Below are 25324 nucleotides of genomic sequence, written 5' to 3'. Positions count from 1 at the left end.
CCATAACTTTGGACAACAGTGAGAGGATTAAATTCCTTAAGGATATACAAGTAACTTGTGGGCTCAAAAATTATTTTATGTTTTGTTTTATTGAACTAACATTTCTTTTCTTCTCTGATTATCTGGTTTAATTCGAACACAATTTACTATCAATCTCGAGAAACTTAACTATTTTTGGATAGCTGTTACAGAGGAGAACCAGAGCGAAAATCTTTTACTGTGGTTAATGAACAAGCAGTATTATTGAAATGAGGCCGAGAGTTCCTGGCACATGGGGGCGGGTGGCATGATTGATTGAGAATTATGACACAGCCTATTTCTTAGAAAAGCGAGAATTAATGCGTTGTTGTTTCTCGTACACTTTTTTATTGCATTTTGCTGGAATATGATATGGCAAAGTTATACCAAATGTTGAGTGGCCGTGAAATTTGACAGCGATGATCTCGGCCACTCGGTCAAATAATAGAGCAAATTTATCTTGTTTTAGAATGTTCTGTTACAAAATAAATATGTTAAGCATATGAATTGTTTGAAGATTACCATAGTGATGCCACCTACTGCCATGTGTTGCTTTGGCATAATAAAATTACCAATTAGGAGGAAGGCATGTCATATAGTTGCCTTAAAGTAAGAATCATTGGTTGTAAACATTCCAGTAATTTGAAGACATGACAAATATGAAGGCATTGGGTAGGCGACAAGTTGTTATACTTTCTGTCAAGAATGAAAAATTTGGATCAATTAAAAATGTGGTGGCTACATTTTGGTGTTCGACGCAATCGTTGCTATCGATACGACGAGGATCACCAAATGGCATTTATACAGGGAGATATTTAGCCTATGTTCAAATGCGAGAAATTGATTCTCTCCAAATTTGACAAAACGGTGCGGCTGATCATCAAGTTTATTTTGATGAATCAGTAGATTCTATATAAACTTAGCAACCCTTATGTCAATGCGGTGAAGACTGCAGCCCGCAATGTAAAATATAAGTTGGCACAAAATCGGGTTTTATTTCCTTACTCTGCTTACTTTTGATTTTTGTCGCGACCCTAATTTCAAGATATGTAAAATATAAGTTGGCACAAAAAAATGTGCAGAAGTGTAGTATGAGTACACCACAACGGTACCTAATAAGTATCAAGCATAACCTCATATAGTAGTGACGAGGCTATGTAATACACCTACCGGGACATGTTAACAGAACAAAATATAATAACGAAAGTAATGAAAAACGGAGAAATGAATAATAACGAAGCAATTTAGTAACGTAAACTAATGATAGAATTGTAAGCATAAAGATAACCAGAAGGAAGCAATTAATGAGAACCACAAACAGTCTAATACGGACAAAACTGGTAAGACAAGGAAGAAATAAAAGCAACAAAATCTGTTCAACCAATAACTCTTTTCAATATGAAATGCACAACAAGAATCACGATCGAGGTATCGCCTCGCATTCATATTTCACAATTTCAATCACAATATTTTCTTATACCGTCGCATGAGCCTTACATTTAGATAGTTTTAAAAATATTTTTTTCGAAATAACTACACGCACTTTAGCCCACCTTATGCCGTCGCGTGGCTTCAAGTAATGCTCTTATTAGTAACACACACATAAATCTCACCTTGTATGAAGTATTAAAAGGGAAAACAGGGTGCAACTACATAAAACGCCCGATCGGGTCATTACAATTTCCTAACTTATGTGTTTTACAAATGTTAGGGTAAGATACAAATTATGTGATGATCTCAAAAATTATATTTTATTTGCATGCAGTAAAATCAATTAATTGGTATATTATTTGGTAGTATGCATGAAAATATATGAAAGAATATTTTCAAGGTATGTAAGATGTGAATTAAGCTTACTGTAATACTTGCAAATTATTGTGAGATCATAAAGATCATATTTTATATGGATATACATATGTTAGTTTGATAAAAATAACATGTCAAACTTTTGAAAAGTTTAGGGGTTACGATGATTTAGTTGGAAGGTCATTTGAAAAGAAAATTAAAGTACTTGTAATTTTCTACCCTTATTTGGATACTAAAATCTTCGTGATTTTTTACTCATACTTTGAGATTAAAATATTTGTGATTTTCTACTTGTTTGTAGATTAAAAGTCCTCGTGGATTTTTACTCATTTATGGAAGATTAAAGTCTAAGTGACTCTCTACTCATTTTTGAGATTAAAATCTTAACGATTTTTTACTTTACTTTAATACTCGGTTTGAAGATTAAAAATTTTACCGTTTATTAGATCAAGTTATATCAGATATTACTCGGTTGAAAGATTAAAAACTTCACCGTATTAATTCTAATTGTGTCAGATTGGTTTAAAGATTTAAAACTTCACATTTTATTAATCCTGGCTCCTTCGTGACACAAACAACAGTTCTTGTTGTTGGATCTTCAAAAGTAATAGGGGTGGCTAATATGAATTTTTTGAAGAAATATTTTTGAAATATGACATTATTCACCAAACATTTTCCTCTTACTTGCCACAATCTAATAAGATTGCGGAATTAAATAATAGAACGTTAAAGGAGATGATGAATGCCATGTTCTAGTTTACCATAGAACTTGTGGGGGAAAGCTATCCTTACAGCTAATCGAATACTCAATCGAGTACCCTACAGTAAAAACACAATCTATTCTATATAAAAAATGAAAAGGATGAAAATCCAACTTGAATTATTTCAAAGTTTGGGGGTATTTGGCAAAAGTATAAGTTCCTAAATCTAAAAAGGTAAAATTAGGATCGAAAATAGTTGATTGTGTTTTCGAAGAATATGCAATCAATAGTAAAGAATATCGTTTTTTGGTCGTTAAATTGGAAATTCCCGGCATTTATATTAATATAGTGATAGAATGAGATAATGTTGAATTCTTATATCCGTATAAAAAGGAATGTGAGTCGTCTTTCGAAAGATCTAAGCGACCTCGGGAAGAGACAAATGAAAATATACCTAATGAGGAGAATCCGAGACGTAGTAAACGTCAAAGGATAACTACTTCCTTTGGATCAGATTTTCTGATATTCTTGTTGGAAAAATAAGCCTCAAACTTTGAACAAAGTTATGTCTTCCTCGGAAGCACAATTAAAGAAAGAGGCAGTCAATAGTGAGATATAATCCATATTAAATAACCATACTTGGGAGTTAGTTGATCATACTCTAGGGAACAAACCGTCGGGTTCCAAATGGATTTTCAAGAGGAAAATGAAAGATCATGGCACTATTGATAAGTATAAAGCTAGACTTGTTGTCAAATGGTATAGACAACGAGAAAGTCTTGACTATTTTGACACATACTCACTGTTTATGAGAATTACGTACATATGAATGTTAGTATCATTGGCTACAATATATAGTTGATAAGTTATGTGAGTATGGTTTTGATGATTTGTCAAACTTCATGGAAGAACATAATAGGAACCTGATACAATCAGTTCCCTTGTGCTCATTACAACATACTCTGTTGTCTATTTTTAATTCTCAAGAAATTCAGATAAGGGAACTGCAAAGAGAATAGATTGTATCAGGTCCTCAGGTCATCGAGCAAGTCAACTCTACAGTTGTTAAAGTTATTGCACTGTACTTGCAATAGTACAGTAGCACAACTGTAGTTTGCTAGAAATCGGAAATGCCCTTGTATCTTCTCTCATGATCTCACATATATAAACAACATGATACAATGTTTTGACCTAACACTTGCAAACCTAAAAACATATATTCTCTCAAGTGTGCAGCCGCCTCTGTTTTTCTCATATGCATTGAAGAACAAAACTGCTACAAACCAAGGACCAGATCCCAGCATTGAATATGTCTTGTGTCCTTTAGTTTGTTGTGTCTTTGTATTTTGTTATTTACTTGCATTCCTACACGGCTTTTTAGAAGCATTTAGTAGGACATCATTTAACCATTATTGCTTTGGTTGTTTGAATATAGTTATTCAAGAGTGTAGCTTTATAATAGAGTTATTACAAAGAGCTTACAATAGAGTTATTGTAAAAGGTGAGGGATTAAGAGTTTAATTCCTAGATTACAATAGGTTGTAATCTGAAGTTTGCTCGGTTATAGTGGAGTTTAAATCCTACTGGGGTAGGTCGTGATTTTTAATTTTTTGAGCAGGGAGTTTTCGATTGTCACGATCCAAAATCTCCTAAAGGCCGTGACGGCACCCAACGTCGCTGTCAGACAAGCCAACAGTGAATTATCGACATAATTACTCATTTAAAAATTATAAAATCATAAATCCCATTAAATAAATAAAATAAACATCGGGTACTCGTAGGAGCCCGTGAATTCTCTTTATAAATTTCCGTATAAAGTATAAATTACAAGGTAAAATGATAATAATTACGTGAACTATAATAATGAACATCCAGTAGGAACCCCCAAAACCCGGTGTCACAAGTGTATGAGCATCTACCGAGAAATATAATAAAATACAACATCTGTCTAGAATACATTCGCAAAACAATGCAATAAGTGTAGCATGAGTATGTAAATCATCGCGTACCCAGTAAGTATCTAGCCTAACCCCAGAGAAGTAGTGACGAGGGGTCGACATCGACACTTACTAGTGGTCCAATAAATCAAGTACAACAGAAAGTAAAGAAGTATGAGGCATGGTAAGAACAGTGTAAACAAATTTTAACACATGGTACGATCCTCCTCTGAATAGTAAACTCAAGCCCTCAATTATCGGTCACCTCCTCAACCGGAGTGGATATGGAAAATGGTCCCCACCAGGTAGATCGTTACAACTCAAATCAAGAAAACTCACAGATACGATGGATTTTTGCCAAATATTACACACGACGCTACCGAGGCGAACGACCCGATCCTATAAGAGTATTTATAGAAATGCTGAGGTGTACGTCCCGATCCCATAATAATGTGTGCACTGTCGAGGGTCGAACGACACAAACCATAGATGAATCTATTTTACTGCGGAGGCGAACGACCCGCTCCCATGAGAATACGAAGCTTTAACGGGTCATTTCCCCCACTCACGAAGATACGTGTGAGTTATGAAATATAAAGAAGCTTTTCAATGAAAACGCATAACGTGCGATAATTTCGTATGGGAAAACACAATTAATCCGCGGCTAATGAAGTAGCTAATCAAATCTTTATAATAGCGAGTCTATCACTCTACGCAAGCCTAGTCTCAGGTTGCAACGCGAAATAAGGGAATTATACAGGCAAGGATAACTCAAATAATATAATTAAAGCATGGTGTGAACCTAAGTCTACCTGAACATAATCAGGAACTCTAGCATACGCACGAACACTCGTCACCTCATACGTGCACAACTTCCACAACATGTAGCATACAACGAGAACAACACCTATGGGGTAATTTCTCCTCATAGGGTTAGACATGAGACTTACCTCACTCCGAAGTTTCATAACCGGCTCCAACACCTCTCTAGCTCCTCAAACCAATGCCCATCGGTCCGAAACTAGCAAATAATGTGCAAATCAATCAAAAATATACTCCAATGGTTACAATTAATCAATTCCCAACTTCGCTCGAAAAGTCAATAAAGTCACCCTCGGGGACACATGCCTGGATTCCAAAAATTCTTGAAGAAAATCATTACCCATAACATTACGAACTCAAATACATATTTTATTCCTAACTTCACTTCCAAAATCGTGGTCAAAATCCGAAATACCAAGTTCTAGGTTTTTCTCTTAAAATCCTAAGTTTCCCACAATTTTTCCATATATTTACAAGCCCAAATTCGTATATTTAACTCAAAACTTGTAGAAATAACTTACCTCATGATAGACGATGAAAATGGCTCTCCAAAATTTCTCCAAGGCTGGCTCCCATGGGAGAAATAGAATGAAAAAGAGCCAGACCCACGTACTTAACAAGGCCTCTGTCCAGCGATTATCGCACCTGCGCTCACTTGACCGCATTTGCGGTCCCGCAGGTGTGGCCAAAATTCCGCTTCTATGGTTCCCTTAAGGATTCCCCTCCTTCGCTTCTGTGGAAATACCCCTCCTCCCCTATTTCGCTTCTGCGACCAACATCCCGCACCTGCGAGCTCGTAGGTGCAGTGGATTATCGCACCTGCGAATCTAACAAATCATCACACCCCTCCGCTTCTGTGACCTCCTTTGGCTGCTTCCGCGAGCTCACACTTGTGGCCCTTTCCACGCAGGTGCGATGGCACTAGATCTCAGTTGCGTCAGTAATTCTTCCAAGTCCAAACCCGATCCGTTTCCAATCCGATTCGCATCCCCGGGACCCCATCCAAACATACCAACACATCCCAAAACATGATACAGACTTAGTCAAAGCCCCAAACCACGCCAAACAACATCAAAATTACGAATTGACGATCGAAACCTTTCTTTAAACTTTCAAACATTCAAACTTTGCCGAACGCGTCTGAATTATACTTAAACATTCTGGAATGACGCTAAATTTTGCGTGCAAGTCACAAATCACGATACGAACCTATTCCAAGGCGCGAAACTCCAAACGGACATCGATATCACCAAAGTCCACCTCAAACCAAATTTAGGAAATTCTAAAACCTTCAAAATGCCAACGTTCCACAATAAGCGCCGAAATGCTCCCGGGTGACCTGATACTCAACCCGAACATACGTCCAAGTATGAAATATCATACGAACCTATTAGAACCTTCAAATACCTATTCCAAGGTCGTTTACTCAAAAGTCAATTCTTCTAACTTAAAGCTTCCGAAATTAGAATTTTCCATCCGAATCAACTTCGAACTTCCCGAAATTCAATTCTGACTATGTGTACAAGTCATAATACATGAAATGAAACTACTCATGGCCTAAAACTACCAAACGACGCACTAGAGCTCAAAAGAACCGATCGGGTCATTATATCTACGTAAATATCGCGTGTCTTTTGTTTACTACTGTTTGCTGTGGGAACTGAGAGAGAAACTGATTCTCTATATTGTTTGGTGGACCCTTAGTTTCTATCAACTGATATCAGAGCAAGTTCTTTCTAAAAGGTTAACAACAAGAAAGGATCTTCATCTTGGATGCTCCACCAAACTTTCAAGAAGGACAATCAACCTATAGACCCCTAAGATTCAATGGCCAACACTGTTGGTAGAAAACAAGAATGAGTGATTTAATCATGGTTGAGGTCTCAGAGCCGTGGGATGTGATATGTGATGGACCTTTTGTTCCCATGAAAACTATTGCTGAGGGAACAATTACGGTCCCAAAAACAAGAAATGAGTACAACGATGCTGATAGAAAGGCTATTGAGAAGAACTTCACGGCAAAGTAGATTTTTTTTTGTGGAATTGGACCAGATAAATACAACCGTATCTCAGTTTGTCAGTCTACTAAGGAGATTTGGGAAGCTCTCCAAACTGCCCATGAGGGAACTACTAAGGTTAAGCAGTCCATAATTAATATGCTTACTACTGAGTATGAGCTTTTCAAGATGAATGAGGATAAGTCCATTCATGATATGCACTCATATTTCACCTCCATTATCAATGAGCTTCACTCCTTTGGAAAAGCCATCCCAAGAAACAAGTTGGTCCAAAAAATACTTAGTGTTCTACCAGGTTCCTTTAATAGTAAAGTGAATGTTATCCCTAAAGCGAAGGATCTGCAGAAGCAGACCATTGATGAACTCATTGGAAATCTGAAAACTTATGAGATGATGAAGAAGAAATATCTTGAAATAAGAGATCCCAAAAAGGAGAAGAGCTTGGTTCTCAAGGCTGACAATAGTGATTCAAGTGGAGATGAGACAGACATGACCTATCTTACTCGAAGATTCCAGAAGCAGGACCACTACAAACACAACGCTGACAAGGTGGCTAGGAGAAAACCAGTCCCCGACAGGAGGTTCAAGAGAAGAGATGTCGCTGACAACATTGTGAAGCAAGCTCTGGCTTCCTGGGGAGATTCCTCCTGTGAATCTAAAGGTGAGGATGGCCAAGGAGATTCCTCCATGATGGCCGTTGAAAGTAGATCTACAAAGTATGATTCTTTATTTGCACTCATGGCCAAATCTGACGATGATGAGGACAATGATGATGATGCGATAAATTTCCTTGACGTTCAAAGAAACTTAAAAAATTACTCTCAAATGAAACTAATATCTTTAGAAAATGTTTTGATTGATGCTTATCACAACCTCATTAATCAGAAAAATATTTTAACCAAGGAAATTGGAGAGGTAGAACAAGAGAGAGATGATTTGGTGGTTGTAATTGTAGATCTGAAGAAACAAGTGGAAGAAAAAACAAGAAAAAATACCTTGTTAAAAAATCAAATGAAAAAATGGATGAACACCCATAAGGGAAAAGAAATGGCTAGTGAGGCTCAACTTAAGCTTGAAAGTGAGCTAAAAAAATGTCAAATCAAGCCTTGCTGCTGAACTTGAAAAGAATAGACAACTTCAGGAGGAATTTAAAAGGATTAAAAATAATCTACATAAGTCACATAAATGGACGTGGTCCACTGATGTAATCACGTCTATGTATAAGAGTAATAGTGGAAATAGGCAAGGAATCGGGTTCCATAAGGCTAAAGCTCCCTATAATCCCCATGGCAAGTATGTAACTGTGACTGATAATTGGCCTTGTACTCATTGTGGTCAAACTGGTCATTACAAGGACTCTTGTAAAGCTAAAGTTCAGTCTCAACAGAAAAATATAATTTTTGTTGAAAAGAAACTTACTGCCAAAGAACCTTGTTCTCTGAAAAAGAATTATGTGATGCTTGCATGGACAAAAAGAAGTTTGATTCATCTATTCTATCATTACAAGGGACCCAAATTGGTTTAGGTTTCTAAGTCTAATCGGTGATTTTTTGTGCAGGCTGGAGTGAAGGGAAACATTCAAAAATAGTACATGGACAGTGGTTGCTCTAAACACATGACTAAAAACGGCAAGAAGGGCTATATTCTTGGCATTGGAAAGATTGGCAAGACACTCTCCCACTCAATTGAAAACGTGTATTATGTGAATGACTTAAAATATAGCTGATTGAGTGTGTCCCAAATCTATGACAAAGGGAACAAAGTGGAGTTCTTGTCTAAGTCCTGCACTATCACCAATCTCATAACCGATGAAGTGATTTTAGTTGCAAAAAGGTTCAAGAACATTTATGTTGAAGATTTTAACTCTTTGAACGGTGGTGATCTTACATGCCTAAGTGCTATTGATGATAATGCTGAGCTATGGTACAAAAGTCTAGGCCATACAAGCTTTTCCTTGCTGAACAAGCTGATCAAGAAGGACCTGGTTCGTGGGCTTCCCAAGTCAAAATTCAAAGATCACAAAGTGTGTGATGCGTGTGTAGAAGGGAAGCAGGCCAGGTCACAAAGTGTGTGATTCGTGGGCCGCTTTTTCTCGCGAAATCGGGTTTCGACATGTGTCAACTCTTTTAAGGGAGGGTATTAAAAGAGAAGAGTCACCACCAAACGGTTTTAAGGTGCGTTAGGGAAACTATTACGTCAAAGAGAAGGTGTTATGCACTCTTCGAGGTCCACAGCTGTGGATCCTGGTCAAACCTAAAACTATGTGGATTAGGCTAGGTCATCAAATAAACAAAGAAATATAAAAAGTCAAAGAATTTTATTATAACACAAAGAGAATTGGTACTAATCTTTAATGATTATAAGGATCCCGCTACATTGGTCTATGTTAAATGACTAAGCGTATAAAGGAAAGGGGGTCCTAAGATTTTTAGCCTAAAGGAGCACCCCGTGCAACATAAATAATACTTCACAACTCCTTTTAGATAGGAGTTGCTCATATTATTCAGCGGGCACAAACTATCATCTCCTGCTACCCGATTACTATGTTGAAGTTGTTTACCTAAAGCGTTCTAATTCAATTCCAAGTCGTATCCTATGCGTGCATTACCCGTCCCATGCCTATGGTCCAGGAGGCTTTGTACCTCTATTTGGGTGGTTCTTGACTTACTTAGGCTGCTCAAAAATGATAAAACTAATTGGGCATTCAAAAATAAAGAGGACTGCACATAATAGCAAAGAGTGGTTCATGTTAGCCTCCACACATAAACAGAGAAGCACACAAACTGATTTTCAAATTAAGCAATAGAACGTTTCGAACTTGAGACTCAGAATCTTTTGGTCTTATGGGCATGATCTCTATATGATTCCAATATCAAACAGGCAATGCTGCATTTTAGGCTAACGTATAGATTAAATCATTATAAGTCCTATAGACATGGTTTCTAAGTGATTCTAATTTTAGCAATAAACAGGCAACGGATTTGCAGATTACAGAAACCTATAGGCATGATTTCTAGATCTTTCGCAAAAGGCAGTGAAATGACTCCAGAACCATGAACTACCAACGCTGATTTTATAGACAAGTTCGTTAGGCAGGTGACAATGTCCTAGAAGCATGATATCTAATAGTCGGCGATTGACATTGATTTTATATAGTTTTATCCCTATAGGCATGCTATCTAGATGAGCAATACAAATGATATGGGTTGCTGATTATTAAACCCATAGGCATGAGCAGTACAATGATAATTGAGGCAGCGGATAGATTAATCATTCGAAGTCCTATAGGCATATCACCTAGGTAAGTAGAATATTGTAGTGATACGCCATATAGTCATATTATCTAAGAAAACACAGTAGTGGAGAGTGGTACAACAGATACTTGAAATAGCATGCGTTGGCCAGTTAAGTAATGTGTATGCGTCTGACTCCTATAGGCAGGCTTTCTACTCATGAAGTTAAACATGTGAAGCAAATGACGAATAAATCACATAGATCCTATAGGCATGCTTTCTACCCATTTATGTGAGAATTAGAGTACCCTACCTCTCTTTTACTAATCTCCCCATCTGTTTTTGTTCACAAATTATTACAGACCCCAAAATAATGAATATAAGCGCGAATATTATATATTAAAAGGCTGCATGCCCAATATACAGAACATGCCCAAAAGAATATAACCTAGTAACACCTGGGCCTTCAGCAAGCTTCTCCTTTAACACGAACAGTGAACCCATGATCTAGCATGTTTCAGAGTGGGAATGTATCAGCTACACACCCAGGGCCATACACAAACTCATAACAAGCTTAAAGGGGGAAACCATACATGATAACCAATTGACAGTCCTAAAGCCTATTAACAGTGGTCATAATTCTTAGAGGTGGGAACAAGATTGGTTAAACAAGAGGGCTTGAGCATACCAACTGGGTAGACAACTTTGGCATAACAAGTTTGACATAGAAGAACTAACACCATATTGAACAATTATTCAACAAAGGGTGGGTATAGCATACTGAGCATAGTTACACATTAAGAAGGCTGAATAGGCAAGTCTGTAGAGTTGACGGGACAAACACACACATATACTAATTTCTCAGAAATCAAGTTTAGCACAAGACATTAACCAAAATGTCAGAAAAAGATTTTAAACAGGTGAGCCTTATTCGAAACAATCACAGTTAGAGGAATATGCAATTTCACATGAAGGTGACCATAAACAACATAGAAACAAACTAATGGCATGGTTTACCATAAACCTCATCAGTGTCCTCACTCATGAGCACTTAAAAGGGAATGAGACAGGTACGCATAACCATTCGTACCCATTACCTAGGCGGCAGAGAAACTATCATAGCAATTTTCCCTAGAAGCCATTCTAAACCAAACATGCAAGATAACTTAATGGAAACATGCTTTAGATAATTGATACAGTCTCAGAGATCTATCATATTGAGCAAGAATAACTCAACAAGGTCTAGAATACAAACATAGAAATACAGGACAAAGTAGAGAACCACATTAGTCTAGAAACACCTAATAATGCTAGAATCCATTCCAATAATGAAAACATCTTACATGTGCTGAAGTCTACTGAATTCAACTAATAAAGAACATGGAATTGCATGGGATTATAAAACAATATCATAGCAGTACAATATTAGGGACCCATGGATAACAGGAAAACCGACTCATGCTTATAGAATTTAAACAACATCGATACATATAACACATACGTCATAGATAAACAGAAAGAAAAATAGTTAACATTGCAAGAGTTAAGGACACTAACCGGTAGCAAAGTTAAATGAATAAAAGAATGAGGAGTTAGAATACTGATAGCAAAAGAACCTCAGATCCTCGATGCTTCAGAGTTCATAAGAGCCTCGAGAAGGGCTCCGAGAAGTGCTTGCACCAGAGGAGGTTATTTTAACAATATTATGGCCTTGTCTTTCAGCAGGCCAAGGATTCAACGATTCCAGAAAATATTCAAGTATCTCAGAAGAAGTGAACGAGTGAGAGAAGAGTGTAGCGAATGTACTAGCAGTGAAAATTAGGTCTCTCTCGAGAGGAAATTGGGGAGGGGTTTATATAGTGTTCAAATAGAGCGGACGGACACGAAAACTCATCAGTAAAACACAAGAAAGGAAAGAATATATCATATGCAATCAAAATCAGTGAGGAAAAAGAAAAATCTCAAACCCTAGTTGGGTCCAACGGTCTTGAATCGAACCAATAATGCAAGAATCGTTCATTGTAGAGTGTATATAGACAAAAGATCGTCTAGATCTTCACAAAATCATAGTCAATCAGGCCTGCTCTTGAAAGGTAGTTCTAAGGGCAAGAATTAAGTAACACCACAGAAACGCACATAATAGTTAAGTATCACAAAATAGGTAAGTAGATTATGGATTGATTCCATGTTTAGGTTGGAATTGGAGAGGATTAAGGGTATGACAGCTAGGGTTTTTCAGAGACGAGTGGAGTTGAGAGGTTTCAGCGACGACTATTAGGTGGGAAATGAGGATTAGGGTTTAGGTTGGGTTAATTAAAAGGGGAAAATGAACGAGGGCCGTTGATCTTGAGAGATCAACGACCAGGATAAAAAATTGAACGGGTGGTTCATTTAAAGTGGGTTGCGACCGGGTTTTAGTAAAGGGTCGTTTGGCTTGGGCTGGGGTTGTTGGGATGAGGATTTGGGCTAAATTTGGTCCGAAATTGGCTTACAATTGGGCCATAGTTTAAATACACAAAATTTATAAAAAATAATAATTTATAAGAGTAATTAATAAATAGTAAAAATATTACTTATGCAGTAAAATGATTGGAAATATTAATTTAGCATTATAACAATATAAAATACTATTTTGGCACAAATAATGTAATAAAAACGTAATTATGCATGAACATAGGCTATTATTGCAAAAATTACATAAATAACTAAAATATAGATGTAATTATATAAAATGAAGTAAAATATTATTAAACACACACATGGATATAACATGATAAATTTGGATGATTAAGTCATCATAGATAATTTAAAGGGATAATATTTAAGTAATGTAAATGCAAGAAAATTAATTTTAAAACTCTAAAAATTGCAGAAAATTATGGAAAGTACTTGTATAAATCTTGTAAATCAAATAATGATGCAAAATTGACATTTTGAAAATATATATACTATTTGAAAAAATATGAGGGCAAAATTGGGTATCAACAACTGCCCATGTTTACCCGGGAATGATGAAAGAGTTATCGAGTAAAGAAAATGATGACCGATTTTGGCTGAATTGAGTGGGGAATGATGTGATTGAAAAATGGGAGCCGAACTTTAGTTCCTGAGTTGCCTACATATCCCTGGTGTTACGGTAATCGGGCCGTGCATAGTTCTGGATCCAACGACGAGCAAAACCGACGGAGTTGTTATAAGAATGGTCGTATGTTTCGAAGAGGTTCTTTTGGGTAGGATAATGTTGTAAGTAACGGACAATTTTAGATGGAGTCATGAATGCAAATTTTGGACGTTGCGGGTGTATGAGGCAGATATTCGAACGGTCATGAAGTAAAATGTAGTCAATTATTGGTAGTTGGTTATGTTCGAGGTATTCAAAGGATGTGAACGTTGTGAATGGAAACTGGAGTGAAGATTGCTCCCGTTTGTAGAACAGTTACCTCCCGAATTACCTGCAAAACTTAAAATATAGTGCATGCAAACATATATGGGTCATTGCGATAATTTAAACATGATTCAAATTCCCTTTGGACCATGAAGGTTGTCTTTGGACGATGAGGATGATGTCCTTAGACCATGACGTCCTGGGCCATGAAGCGTATGATAAGGGAATCACATGCCATGAAATGGTGTCCTCGGACCATGAGGATGATGCCTCTGGACTATGACGCCTTTGAATAATAATGTGTAGTTTTGCGAGATCCTCAGGTCATGGAATGGTGACTCCCGGCTATGAGGATGGTGCCTTTGGACTATGACGCCTTCGGACCAAATGGCGATATTTCAGCCCATGAAATGCAAAGATATGGTGCTTAGTTATATGCGAGGATGAGACAAGACAAGGATTAGTCTTATATAAGATGAGGGCAGCGCTTAGCCCTATACGAAGGAAGTGGATAGTGCTTAGACTTATGCAGTGTAGTGGAGACAGTATTTAGTCTCATGTAAGGAAATGAGACAATGCTTAGTCTCTGACAAGGAAAGGCAATGCTTAGCCTCAAGCAAGGAATAGAGACAATGTTTAATCTCATGCAAAGGAAGGGAGACAAAGCTTAGTCTCATGCAAAGAAAAGGCAATGCTTATCCTTATGCAATTACGGAGGCAATGCTTAGCCTCATGCGAGTAGTGGAGACAGTGCTTAGTCCCATGCAAGGAAAGGCAGTGCTTAGCCTTATGCAATGAAAGGTAGTGCTTAGACTTATGCAATTATAGAGGCAATGCTTAGCCTCATGCAAGAAATGGAGATAGTGCATAGTCCCAAACAAGGAAAGGCAGTGCTTAGCCTTATTCAATGAAAGACAATGCTTAGCCTTCCGCAATTACGGAGGCAATGCTTAGCCTCATGCAAGAAATGGAGACAGTGCTTAGTCTCATGCAAAGAAAGGCAGTGCTTAGCCTTATGCGATTACGGAGGCAATGCTTAACCTCATGCAAGAAATGGAGATTGTGTTTAGTCTCATGCAAAAAAAGGCAGTGATTAGCCTTATGTAATTACGGAGGCAATGCTTAACCTCATGCAGAAAATGGAGACAATGCTTAGTCTCATGCCTATTTCTTAGCCTAATGCGATTACGAAGGTAATGCTTAACCTCATACAGGAAATGGAGACAATGCTTAGTCTCATGCAAAGAGAGTAAATGCTTAGCCTTATGCAAGAAAAGCAATGATCAGCTGCGAGGGAGAAAAATATTTCTTAGCTTGATGTGTTTGCGTTTATCAACTTGTCGTCATGAAGGTAGTGATTTCACTATGCGTATGTATCTACGAATATTATTGTTGTGTCTATTGTACCTGCATTCAAAGGAAAATTGTGAGTTTTTGCGGGGGACAGTTGGTTCGTGCTCTTGATTCCCTGCTTTGCCTTTATTCCTGTCTTGGGGTCCTGCTTGAGTTACCCTGGGTAACATTTGGCTTAAGCAGAAATGAAGTTTTCGAAAAGCATGTATGCACTTGATAAAATTATTTGCAAAAGTGTAGTTGTTTTGCAATATATGATAGTGTATGAGATCAAATAATTTAAATGAACCGGTAACTGCGACACATTTAGAGACATTGCAACCTCTTTGCTTTAGAATTTTGATGGTCCTCGTCAAAATTCTGCCCCAGTTTAAATGCATACTCCTGACAATACATCCCTTGGCTGTTACACACATGATGAAATCGGACAAACTCGATATCCTGCCCCAGTTTCTGATCATGGGGAAATGAAAATTTTATTAGTATGTGATCGAACACACAGGGCTGCCTACGTATCCCCTCTTAAACGGGAATCAAGTCAAGCGTAGTTCAGTTACATCAAATGGAAAAATGCAAATAATCTTAAATATAGTATCTCTTGACTGTATCTGAATTGATAGGTTTCGGCTAAATCTCTCCGTCCATTTCAACAAATATAAGTGCTTCTCCTGTTAGAACTCGATGAACCATGTAGGGACCTTGCCAGTTGGGTGAGAAATTCCCCTTAGCTTTATCCTGATGCGGAAAGATTCACTTTAGCACCAATTGCCCCGGTGTGAACTGCCTTGGCCTGACGTTTTAGTTGAAGGCCCTTGTCATTCTGTTCTGGTAGAGCTGACCGTGCCATACCACATTCATTCTTTTCCCATCAATGAGAGCTAGTTGTTCATAGTGGCTCTGTACCCATTCTGCATCATTGAGCTCAGCTTTTTGTATGATTCTTAGAGAAGGGATTTCTACTTCGGCAGGAATAACTGCTTCAGTACCATAAACCAATAGGTAGGGAGTTGCCCAGTTGATATGCGAACTGTGGTACGATATCCAAGAAAAGCAAATGGCAGCTTCTCGTGCCATTATTTGTAATTGTCCACCATTTTCCTCAATATATTCTTGATGTTCTTGTTGGCGGCTTCTACGGCTCCGTACATTTGTAGCCTATATGTTGTGGAGTTCCTAAGCTTGATCTTGAATGTTTCACACATGGACTTCATTAAATCGCTGTCGAAATTGGCGACATTGTCAGTAATGATTGACTCTGGTACTCCAAATCGACAAACAATGTGTTCCCGAACAAAATCCACTACAAACGTCTTAGTTATAGCTTTATGAGATGTAGCTTCAACCCATTTTGTGAAGTAATCTATGGCCACTAGAATGAACCTATGCCCATTTGAAGCAGCGAGTTTGATTGGGCCGATGACATCCATACCCCAAGCGGAGAAAGGCCAGGGCAAACTTGTTGCGTTGAGTTCATTGGGTGATACTCGTATCATGTCAGCATGGATCTAGCATTGGTGACACTTCTGAATATACTTGATGCAGTCTGTTTCCATAGTCATCCAGAAATACCCTGCTCTTAATATCTTCTGGGCTAAGGTGAAACCATTCATGTGCGGTCCGCAAGTTCCGGCATGAATTTCCTCGAGCAATCTGGATGCCTCCTTGGCATCCACACACCGTAGTAACCCTAGGTCAAGAGTCCTTCTATATAAAATTCCCACACTTTGAAAGAAATGGTTGGCTAATCTTCGAAGCGTGCGCTTCTGAGTATGGGTAGAAGTCTCTGGGTATTTTCCCTTTTCTAGGTACTTCTTGATGTCATGGAACCATGGATTTCCGCCAAGCTCTTCTTCAACATGAGCACAATAAGCGAGATGTTTATGAATCCCTATTGGGATAGGATCAATGAAGTTCTTGTCCAGGTGTTGTATCATGGAAGACAAAGTAGCTAACGTATCTGCAAACTCATTCTGAATCCTCAGAACATGCTTGAATTCTATCTTTGTGAACCTCTTGATCAGCTCTTGTACACAGTGCAAATATGGAAATATTTTGGTGTTATTCGTAGCCCATTCCCCTAGAATCTGGTGCACCAAAATATCTGAATCTCCGATTACCAACAACTCCTGAACATTCATGTCAATGGCCAACCTGAGCCCCAAGATGCAAGCCTCATATTCTGCCATATTGTTGGTGCATGGAAACCTGAGTTTTGCGGATACCAGATAGTGTTGGCCGATTTTTGATACTAAGACAACCCCGATACCTACTCCTTTGAAGTTTGCTGCTCCTCGAAGAACATTCTCCAACCATCATACGCCTCGGTGATATCTTCTCCTACAAATGATACCTCCTCATCGGGAAAATACATTTTTAATGGTTCGTATTCTCCGTCTACGGGATTTTCTACCAGATGATCTGCCAGTGCTTGCCCTTTGACTGCCTTCTGAGTTAAATAGATGATGTCAAACTCGCCCAACAGTATTTGCCACTTTGCTAACTTACTCGTAGGCATGGGTTTCTGAAAGATGTATTTTAGCATATCCATCCTTGATATGAGATATGTAGTGTATGCACAGAAATAATGCCTCAATTTCTGAGCTATCCACGCCAAAGCACAACAGGTGCATTCCAGCAAAGAGTACCGGGCTTTGTAACGCGTGAATTTGTTGCTCAGATAATATATCGCCTGCTCATTTCTTCAAGTTTCATCATGTTGTCCCAAAACACAACCAAAATCTCCATCCAATACGGACAAATAAAGCAGCAGAGGCCTTCCTGGTTCTAGTGGGACTAGAACAGGTGGTTTAGATAAATACTCCTTGATTTTGTCGAAGGCTTTATGGCATTCTTCAGTCCAACTTGTTGCACCATCTTTCCTCAGCATCCATAAGATTGGCTCACATATCACAGTTGACTGTGCTACTGATGTAATTGAGATGCCCTAAAAAGGTCATCACATCTTTCTTATTCTTAGGAGGTGGTAGGTCTTGGATAGATTTGACCTTTGATGGGTACAACTCAATCCCTCGGCGACTGACGATGAATCCTAACAATTTTCCCGCAGGGACTCCGAAGGCACATTTTGTAGGATTTAACTTCAAATTGTATTTTCGAAGCTGGTCGAAAAACTTCTTCAACTCTGCTATATGATCCGAACTCCTTTTAGATTTGATGATAACGTCATCCACGTACACCTTTATTTCCTTATGTATCATGTCGCGGAAGATGGTTTTCATGGCTCTCATGTAGGTGGCTCGAGCATTCTTCAAACCAAACGACATCATTTTGTAACAGTATATCCCCCTCGGTGTGATGAAGGCCATCTTTTCAACATCCTCTTCATCCATCCAGATCTGATGGTATCCTGCGAAACAATCCACAAAGGATTGAAGTTCATGCTTGGCATAGTTTTCAATTAGTATGTGTATATTGGGCAACGGGAAATCATCTTTGGGACTTGCTCTGTTTCGATCTCGGTAATCAACACATACTCTAACTTTCCCGTCTTTCTTCGGAACTAGCACAATGTTGGCCAACCAAGTCGGGTATTCGACCACTCTAAGAACCTTGGCTTTGATTTGCTTGGTGACCTCCTCTTTTATCTTCAAACTCATATCCGTCTTGAACTTTCTGAGCTTTTGCTTTACCGGTGGACACATGGGATTAGTGGGTAGCTTGTGAGCCACTATAGATATGCTCAAACCAGTCATATCGCCGTAGGACAATGCAAAGATATCTTCATATTCTTTTAGGAATCTGATGTACTTTTCCTTTTCTGATGGTGATAGATGAATGCTTATACGTGTTTCCTTGACCGTTTCGGAATCCCCTAAGTTAACGGTCTCAGTTTCCTCTAAATTAAACTTTGATTTGTTTTCAATGTTTTCCACTTCTCTGATGATTTCCTCAGGTATTATATCATCTTTCAGATCCTTTGAATCACTATCCTTATGTCGTGTTGTCTCATTACATGTCACAGTCGTAGGTTCATCGGGATAAGTAACAATAATGTTGAAAAAGAAAATGTAAAGAATAATAATAAATACGAAAAGCAATAATGCATTAATAAAATCTTAAAAACGTCAACAAGTACGGCTCGATGACTCGAGCAATTATTTCAAAATAAAATACTGAAAAATGTCTCAAATGCTTAAAACTATTTTTTAAAAATAATTCATGTTAATTTTTCAGGCTACCCAGGGACTCGACGGGCCTGGGATGGTGCAGCAGTACAGTTATTGAGAAAAACTCCTTTCTCCAAGGTCTGAATAGTTAGGCCTTCCTCCTTCTCCTCCTCCTCAACTATTGCACTGCAGTCCATATCCTCTTCGTCTAGAAACAATTTCCTCATGCCCGCTAAGACTTCATCTTCCTCTGATCCCCACATCATGTCAGCTTGATGGAATGTCTAGTGTAGAGATTGTACCGGTTGTTCCAGTAGATAATAAGGACCACGCCATGGTGGTGACCAATCCCGGTACTCCTGCCATGTGCATTCATATCCGAGTCCAAAAGTCGTGCCATTACGCTGTGGTTGTACGGGTTTGGTGATCCCTTGGAGATTTTTGCCGAGACCCTTGCTGGGTTCATACCCTGTCCATAACAGTATGCTTTCTATCCTGTTGCTCCACCATCGGTCCTTTTCAATTGTGTTGACTCGCTCAATGCGATGGTATGTTTTTCCACCCAGCTTCTTTCTATTTTCGATGGCTGGAACAGTCTGATTGGTGTAGAAGGGGTTACTTCCATCTCCATGAATGATCACCTCCTAATGATTCCACTTAAATTTCACAGCCTGATGCAGGGTTGAAGCTACTGCACCAGCAACATATATCCATGGTCATCCCAATAATAGGTTGTAAGTAGCAGATATATCCAACACCTGAAACTCGACATCAAACCAAGTCGAGCCCATCTGTAGACTGAGGTTGATCTCTCCAATGGTAGCTCTCTGAGATACATCAAATACTTTCACATTCATGCTTCCCATCCGTATCTCGTGCATACCTTTACCTAATCTCTTCAGAGTAGTCAGTGGGCATATGTTGAGACTTGAACCCCCATCTATCAGGACCCTGGCAATGAACTTATCCTCAAATCGCACTGTGATGTGTAGTGCCCTGTTGTGACTCAATCCTTCTGGTGGTAATTCATCTTCATGAAATGTGATTCAGTGACTCTCCAATACCTGTCCGGCCATATTAGCCATATCCCCACTAGTGATGTTGGTGGGTATATAAACATCACTTAACACCTTCATCAAAGTATTTCTGTGTGTGTCTGAGTTTTGCAGCAGTGACAAGATAGATATCTGAGCGGGAGTTTTGTTCAAGTGGTCAATAATAGAGTACTCTCTTGCTTGCACCTTCCTCCAAAGATCATCATTGCCAGTCTCGACAATAGGTGGCTTAGATATAACTTCCTTGCTTGTTCCTCCTAGGTTCTCAGGTGTGTAAACTCGGTCAATTCTAGTCATACCTTGTGCTGCCCCTGTTTCCTCTATTTTTGCTTTTCCTTTTCTCCTTGCTTCCGCAACATAGTCCCATGGGATGGCATCAGACTGGTAGGATGGCATGGGAGCTACCATCACGGTGAAGTGTGTAGACACCTCAACTTCAAATGACGCCTGGGTTTGGACCACAACCGGTGTGAGGGTGACTGGAGACGTTTTAGGAGCATCTCCCTCTCGAATGAGTCCTATTGACCCCTCCGAGTCCCATTCTTCATCTATCTCTATCACATTCACTCCCTCACCTCTATGATCCTGGAGAGGATTGTTACAAACATTTGGTGCAACTTCTTTTGCCTGTATGACCTTAGTGTCAATCAATGTCTGAATTTTATCTTTTAATGTGTGGCACTCATCAATAGTATTGCCCTTCATTCCTGAATGATAAGCATATATCTTGTTGGGGTTGATCCACTGGGAAGCATTATCCATAGAAACGACAGGAATGTGAGTGACATAACCAACACCCTTCAGCCTCTTGTACAGTTGGTCTATGGGTTCGACAATTGGGGTTTATTGTCTAGGTGGTCTTCGGTCAAAATTTGGTCATGGGTTTTGGTAGTTTTGGAGGGCGGGTGGTGGAGAGTGGTAATATGTGGGTTGAGTATTATAGGCATGATAGGTGGTAGCAAGTTGTTGGTATCTGGGGGGTGAGGGTTGGTATGTGGGTGGAGGTGTTTGGTATGTAAGAGGAGACTTGGGACCCTGGGCTACCATTACGGCACCTACTTCTTTCTTTTTCGAAATACCTCCCGATTGCAAAGCTTTGTTCGTGGACTACAGCGCCTCAAAGTTGGTTAGCATCCCACTCTTAATCCCACTCTCCCGTGCTTACCCAACTAACCCACTTCTTCGGGTCTTGACTGATGTACCAAGACAAAACATCTCCTATGAGGCTTCGCATGAACAACTTCATACGGATTTATTTATTCTTTCCCACTCCTGCAAGTTTATTACAATATGTTCTCAGATGCACTTTCAGATTACCAGTCCCATCGAACAATTCGAATTTGGGAGGTTTGTAACCCTCCGGCAGTTCCATATCCGGCTGAATACATATGTCTTCATAGTTTAGACCTTCAACGCCTTTACCGACTTTAACATTCTGAACTCTACCAGTGAGCTACTTGAGTTCCTCACCCATGTTCTTAATGAGCAGGTCCTTTCCGGTTGATTCGGGTATGTATAGGTCTTGGTGCGGAGTATGGGGTAACGTTTCCACATATATCGAATTACTTTGGTAGACTCCGGGAACTTGGGTATAAGGGTGGTCATTGGTTGAGTTTTGGGGATTAGGAGTAGGTTGTTGTGCATTGTAGGGAGTGTGATAAGTAGTGGTTTGTGGGTATTAAGCTGGATGATAAGGGTGTTGTTGAGGAGTTGGTACTGGTGGGGGATTAAGGTTCTAAGGAGGTTTGGGATACTGGTGTGGTGCAGGAGGATTTGTTGGTGGGTTTTGGTTTTATGTGTTTTGTGGTGGTGTGTGGTTCTGCGTAGTCAGATTTTGCTGGTTGATGTTGGGGACATTAAGAGTGAGGGAAAGTTTTGCTAAGTTTTGAACCTACACAAGTTCGCCTTGTAGTTCCAAGATTTTCTGTTCCAGACGTAAGACCAATTCATTCTTTGCCGGAGTACTTCGACCACCCGAGGTTTCAACGTTTTCTGCCACAGTAGCATTGTCTTTTCTGATACCACTCAAATCGTCCATCTTCCCTTTTCCTTTGCCTTTGGGATCGAGTGGTGGAGGACCTCTGGATCTAGTGTGATATGCTGATGATGCCAGTATGCATGAACCAACCTTGGGGAATGGGAATAATCAAAAGAAAAGAAATATAAAACAAAAGGTAGCCAAGTTAGTAAGAAATATTGAAAGAATGCTTGCGATATAAAAATATGTTTTGCAAAGTCCTGCAATAATTCGCGTGCTAATTTGGGGGACATCATTATGCCTGAGGTAGGCTTATGCGACACATAGGCTTGGAGAAAATCGATGCCAATAATTGCGACATTTCATTAATGCAAAAAATGAGCCAAACCTTTACTAAATCAACAATAATAATAAAGTTACTAATGGCATTTAGGCTTATTACAATCGAAATCTAAAGCTAAGGTAGAAAGCAGTAAAGGATATAATTTCCTCGTCTACTTGGTCCCTGAAGGACCTTCCCCGTGCTTGGCTCTTTTGACTCAATCAATTAGGTTCCCAGATCGCGCATATCCAACAGTAAGTAAGCATTTGCTAGATGCCCTCTTTCACTACCATCCATGCTTTGACAATCTGAGAGTCTCTTCCTCATCTTTCCTTCAAGCTCCATCAATCCTCGTTCCAAGTATTCCAACCTCTTTGTTGAGTTAGTGGCAATTTCTTTCTATTCTTTTATTGCTTCCATATTCACTTTGTGTTGTTCTAAATGTTTAGCTTCAGACTCGAAAACCCTTTTGTGCAGCCTTCTATACTTAACCTGTGCCTCAGCAGCGTCATCTATGATCCTGTCTTTCAGATTGATTCCTGGCTTGACATCTCCCCCTATATCGTCCACCAACCACGATGGATATAAGTACACATGACCGACATGATACCTGTCTGGCTCAATGGTTTCTTTTTCCACAATGATCTTTTGGTTCCACATATGTTGCGCCTAGAACTTGAATGGAATGACGTCCCATTTGAAATCTGCCTTGTATTGGACCATGTTGGAAACCCGAGGTATGACCTGTTTTCTTCCTGCTTGTCTCATTACCCTTATAGGAGCATAAGGATAGATGCCTCACAACCCTATCAGTACCAGATGAGTAGTCTCGCTTGACCTAATGATGAACTCACTGCTAGGAAACCACTCGAACATCCAAAGTACTTGCTCGTCTGTTTAGATTGCTAAAGAAACGCACCCAACTTACAGTATTTCCAGGTTGTGCAAACCTGTCTAGGATAAATGTCATTTTGTTTGGGTGATGGTAAGCTATGTGGTCATTCAACGGCCGTCGCAGAAGTTCGTGACGATATTCTCCTCTCTGAAAGTGTTCTAATAGCTAAACTTGTAGTAACAGATTACAACTTTCGAAGTGTCCAAATCCCTACTTGCATCGATCTAGAGCACGGTATATTTCAGCTAAAATCATAGGGACGATGGTATAAGTTTGTCCTTCGATGCCTTCCATCAAAGTCCTAGCGACCATGGCTAAGCGAGTATGGATCCTTCCCCCCTTTCATTGGAAATATCAACAACCCCAAGAAGCAGACGATGAACACATAAATCCAGCGGTACGTCCAACCCAAGGAAGTAATGGCAAGTTCATCATGATGAAGATGATATGACTTGCTATGCCCATACCGTTCGTAATGAAATTTGAAAAGGATGTATGACTTCTTTAAATAGAACAACTCGTCATTTTTTCTTGAAACCCAACATCTTTAGAAAATCGCGGGGGTTGCGATTCTATGGAACTAGTAATCCTGGACTATCCCATGGCAACTTAGCGAAGCCTCCTATTTCTTCCAGGAGAGGAGTCATTTCTCTGTCGCCAAATCGAAATACGACCCTTTTCTCATCCCAGAACATGGTAGCATCCTCAATCAATGACCTATTTGGCTGAATGTTTAGCAAGGATGGCAGGTTACCCAATACTCTTCTCACATGGTTCTTGTCGCAAGGTGCAAGGTCTTTCCACCAGTCGAGTAGCAAGGGTGGAATGTTTTGGACCATACTGAACCTGGAGACTTCGTGCCTCATTTTCTACAAACAAACAAAAGTTAGCCCCCTTTTCCTTTCCAAATTTGACTATTGACGCAATAATGATCAACACATTGACTCATTTTCTCCAAGAAATGCACATAATATGATAGTGTCCAATGGGATTGTAAAAATCCCGTCGGACTTTGGACAAGGTTTATCTTAGCGGGTTATTACGTTAATAACGCTCCAATCCATGCTAGGTTTAGCATGATGCATGTACATTTTAAGTTGGAGTAAGGTTTCTAGAATGGTCTAGACTGGTACTCCCAAGTGGACAACTTGAGAGGGAAAGGCACGAGACCGTCGATTGCACGAGTTGATAATTGGCACGAGTGGAGTATGATGTGGAACATGCTTTATGCAAAGATAATAACACGTTGCTAAGTATTTGCATGATAAAATATGTAAAATCAGTAAATAAGATAGCAAAAGTAATCATGGAAAGAATAGAAAAGAAAGACAAAAGGAAGAAGTCAGTTTAGTTCGTAGAATATATGTAAGAATGTAATAAAGTAAGTAAGGAAGTAGGCACGATATAGCAATTTTGACAAGATAAAAGAGCGGTCATAGCAAGTAAAGGTGAATAGGGAGAAGGGAAGTGCATGTCATAGCAGATTTAAACAAATAAAGGTGAGTAGGGGAAATGATGTGCATGTCGTAGCAGATTTAAACAAATAAAGGTGAGTAGGGGAAGGGATATACATGTAACAAAGTAAGTAATCCACATAAGCCAAGTTCATTAGGGTAAGAGCCTAAGTGTAAATCCCCAGCAGAGTCTCCATACTGTCACGCCCCGTTTTCTCGC

The 25324-nt window shown here is 39.2% G+C and overlaps 3 protein-coding genes across 3 annotated transcripts; 1 reads left to right on the top strand and 2 right to left on the bottom strand.

Moving 5' to 3' along the window:
- The first annotated feature begins 7440 nt into the window (after nucleotides 1-7440).
- LOC104112286 (kinetochore-associated protein DSN1-like) lies at nucleotides 7441-9376 on the top strand. The gene is made up of 2 exons (XM_009622163.2): nucleotides 7441-8380; nucleotides 9057-9376. The coding sequence occupies exons 1-2, from the start codon at nucleotides 7441-7443 to the stop codon at nucleotides 9374-9376; spliced, it is 1260 nt and encodes a 419-aa protein (XP_009620458.2).
- A 6524-nt stretch (nucleotides 9377-15900) lies between these two features.
- On the bottom strand, nucleotides 15901-16347 carry LOC138909518 (uncharacterized). The gene is made up of 2 exons (XM_070200722.1): nucleotides 16123-16347; nucleotides 15901-16008 (listed from the first exon to the last, which is right to left on the bottom strand). The coding sequence occupies exons 1-2, from the start codon at nucleotides 16345-16347 to the stop codon at nucleotides 15901-15903; spliced, it is 333 nt and encodes a 110-aa protein (XP_070056823.1).
- Nucleotides 16348-16778: 431 nt separating this feature from the next.
- Nucleotides 16779-17459, bottom strand: LOC138909517 (uncharacterized). Its single transcript, XM_070200721.1, has one exon. The coding sequence runs from the start codon at nucleotides 17457-17459 to the stop codon at nucleotides 16779-16781; it is 681 nt and encodes a 226-aa protein (XP_070056822.1).
- Nucleotides 17460-25324: the final 7865 nt, after the last annotated feature.

The sequence above is a fragment of the Nicotiana tomentosiformis genome, chromosome 4 (genome assembly GCF_000390325.3).
Source record: "Nicotiana tomentosiformis chromosome 4, ASM39032v3, whole genome shotgun sequence".
Classification (NCBI taxonomy): domain Eukaryota; kingdom Viridiplantae; phylum Streptophyta; class Magnoliopsida; order Solanales; family Solanaceae; genus Nicotiana; species Nicotiana tomentosiformis.
This window is presented reverse-complemented; position numbering and strand designations above follow the sequence as displayed.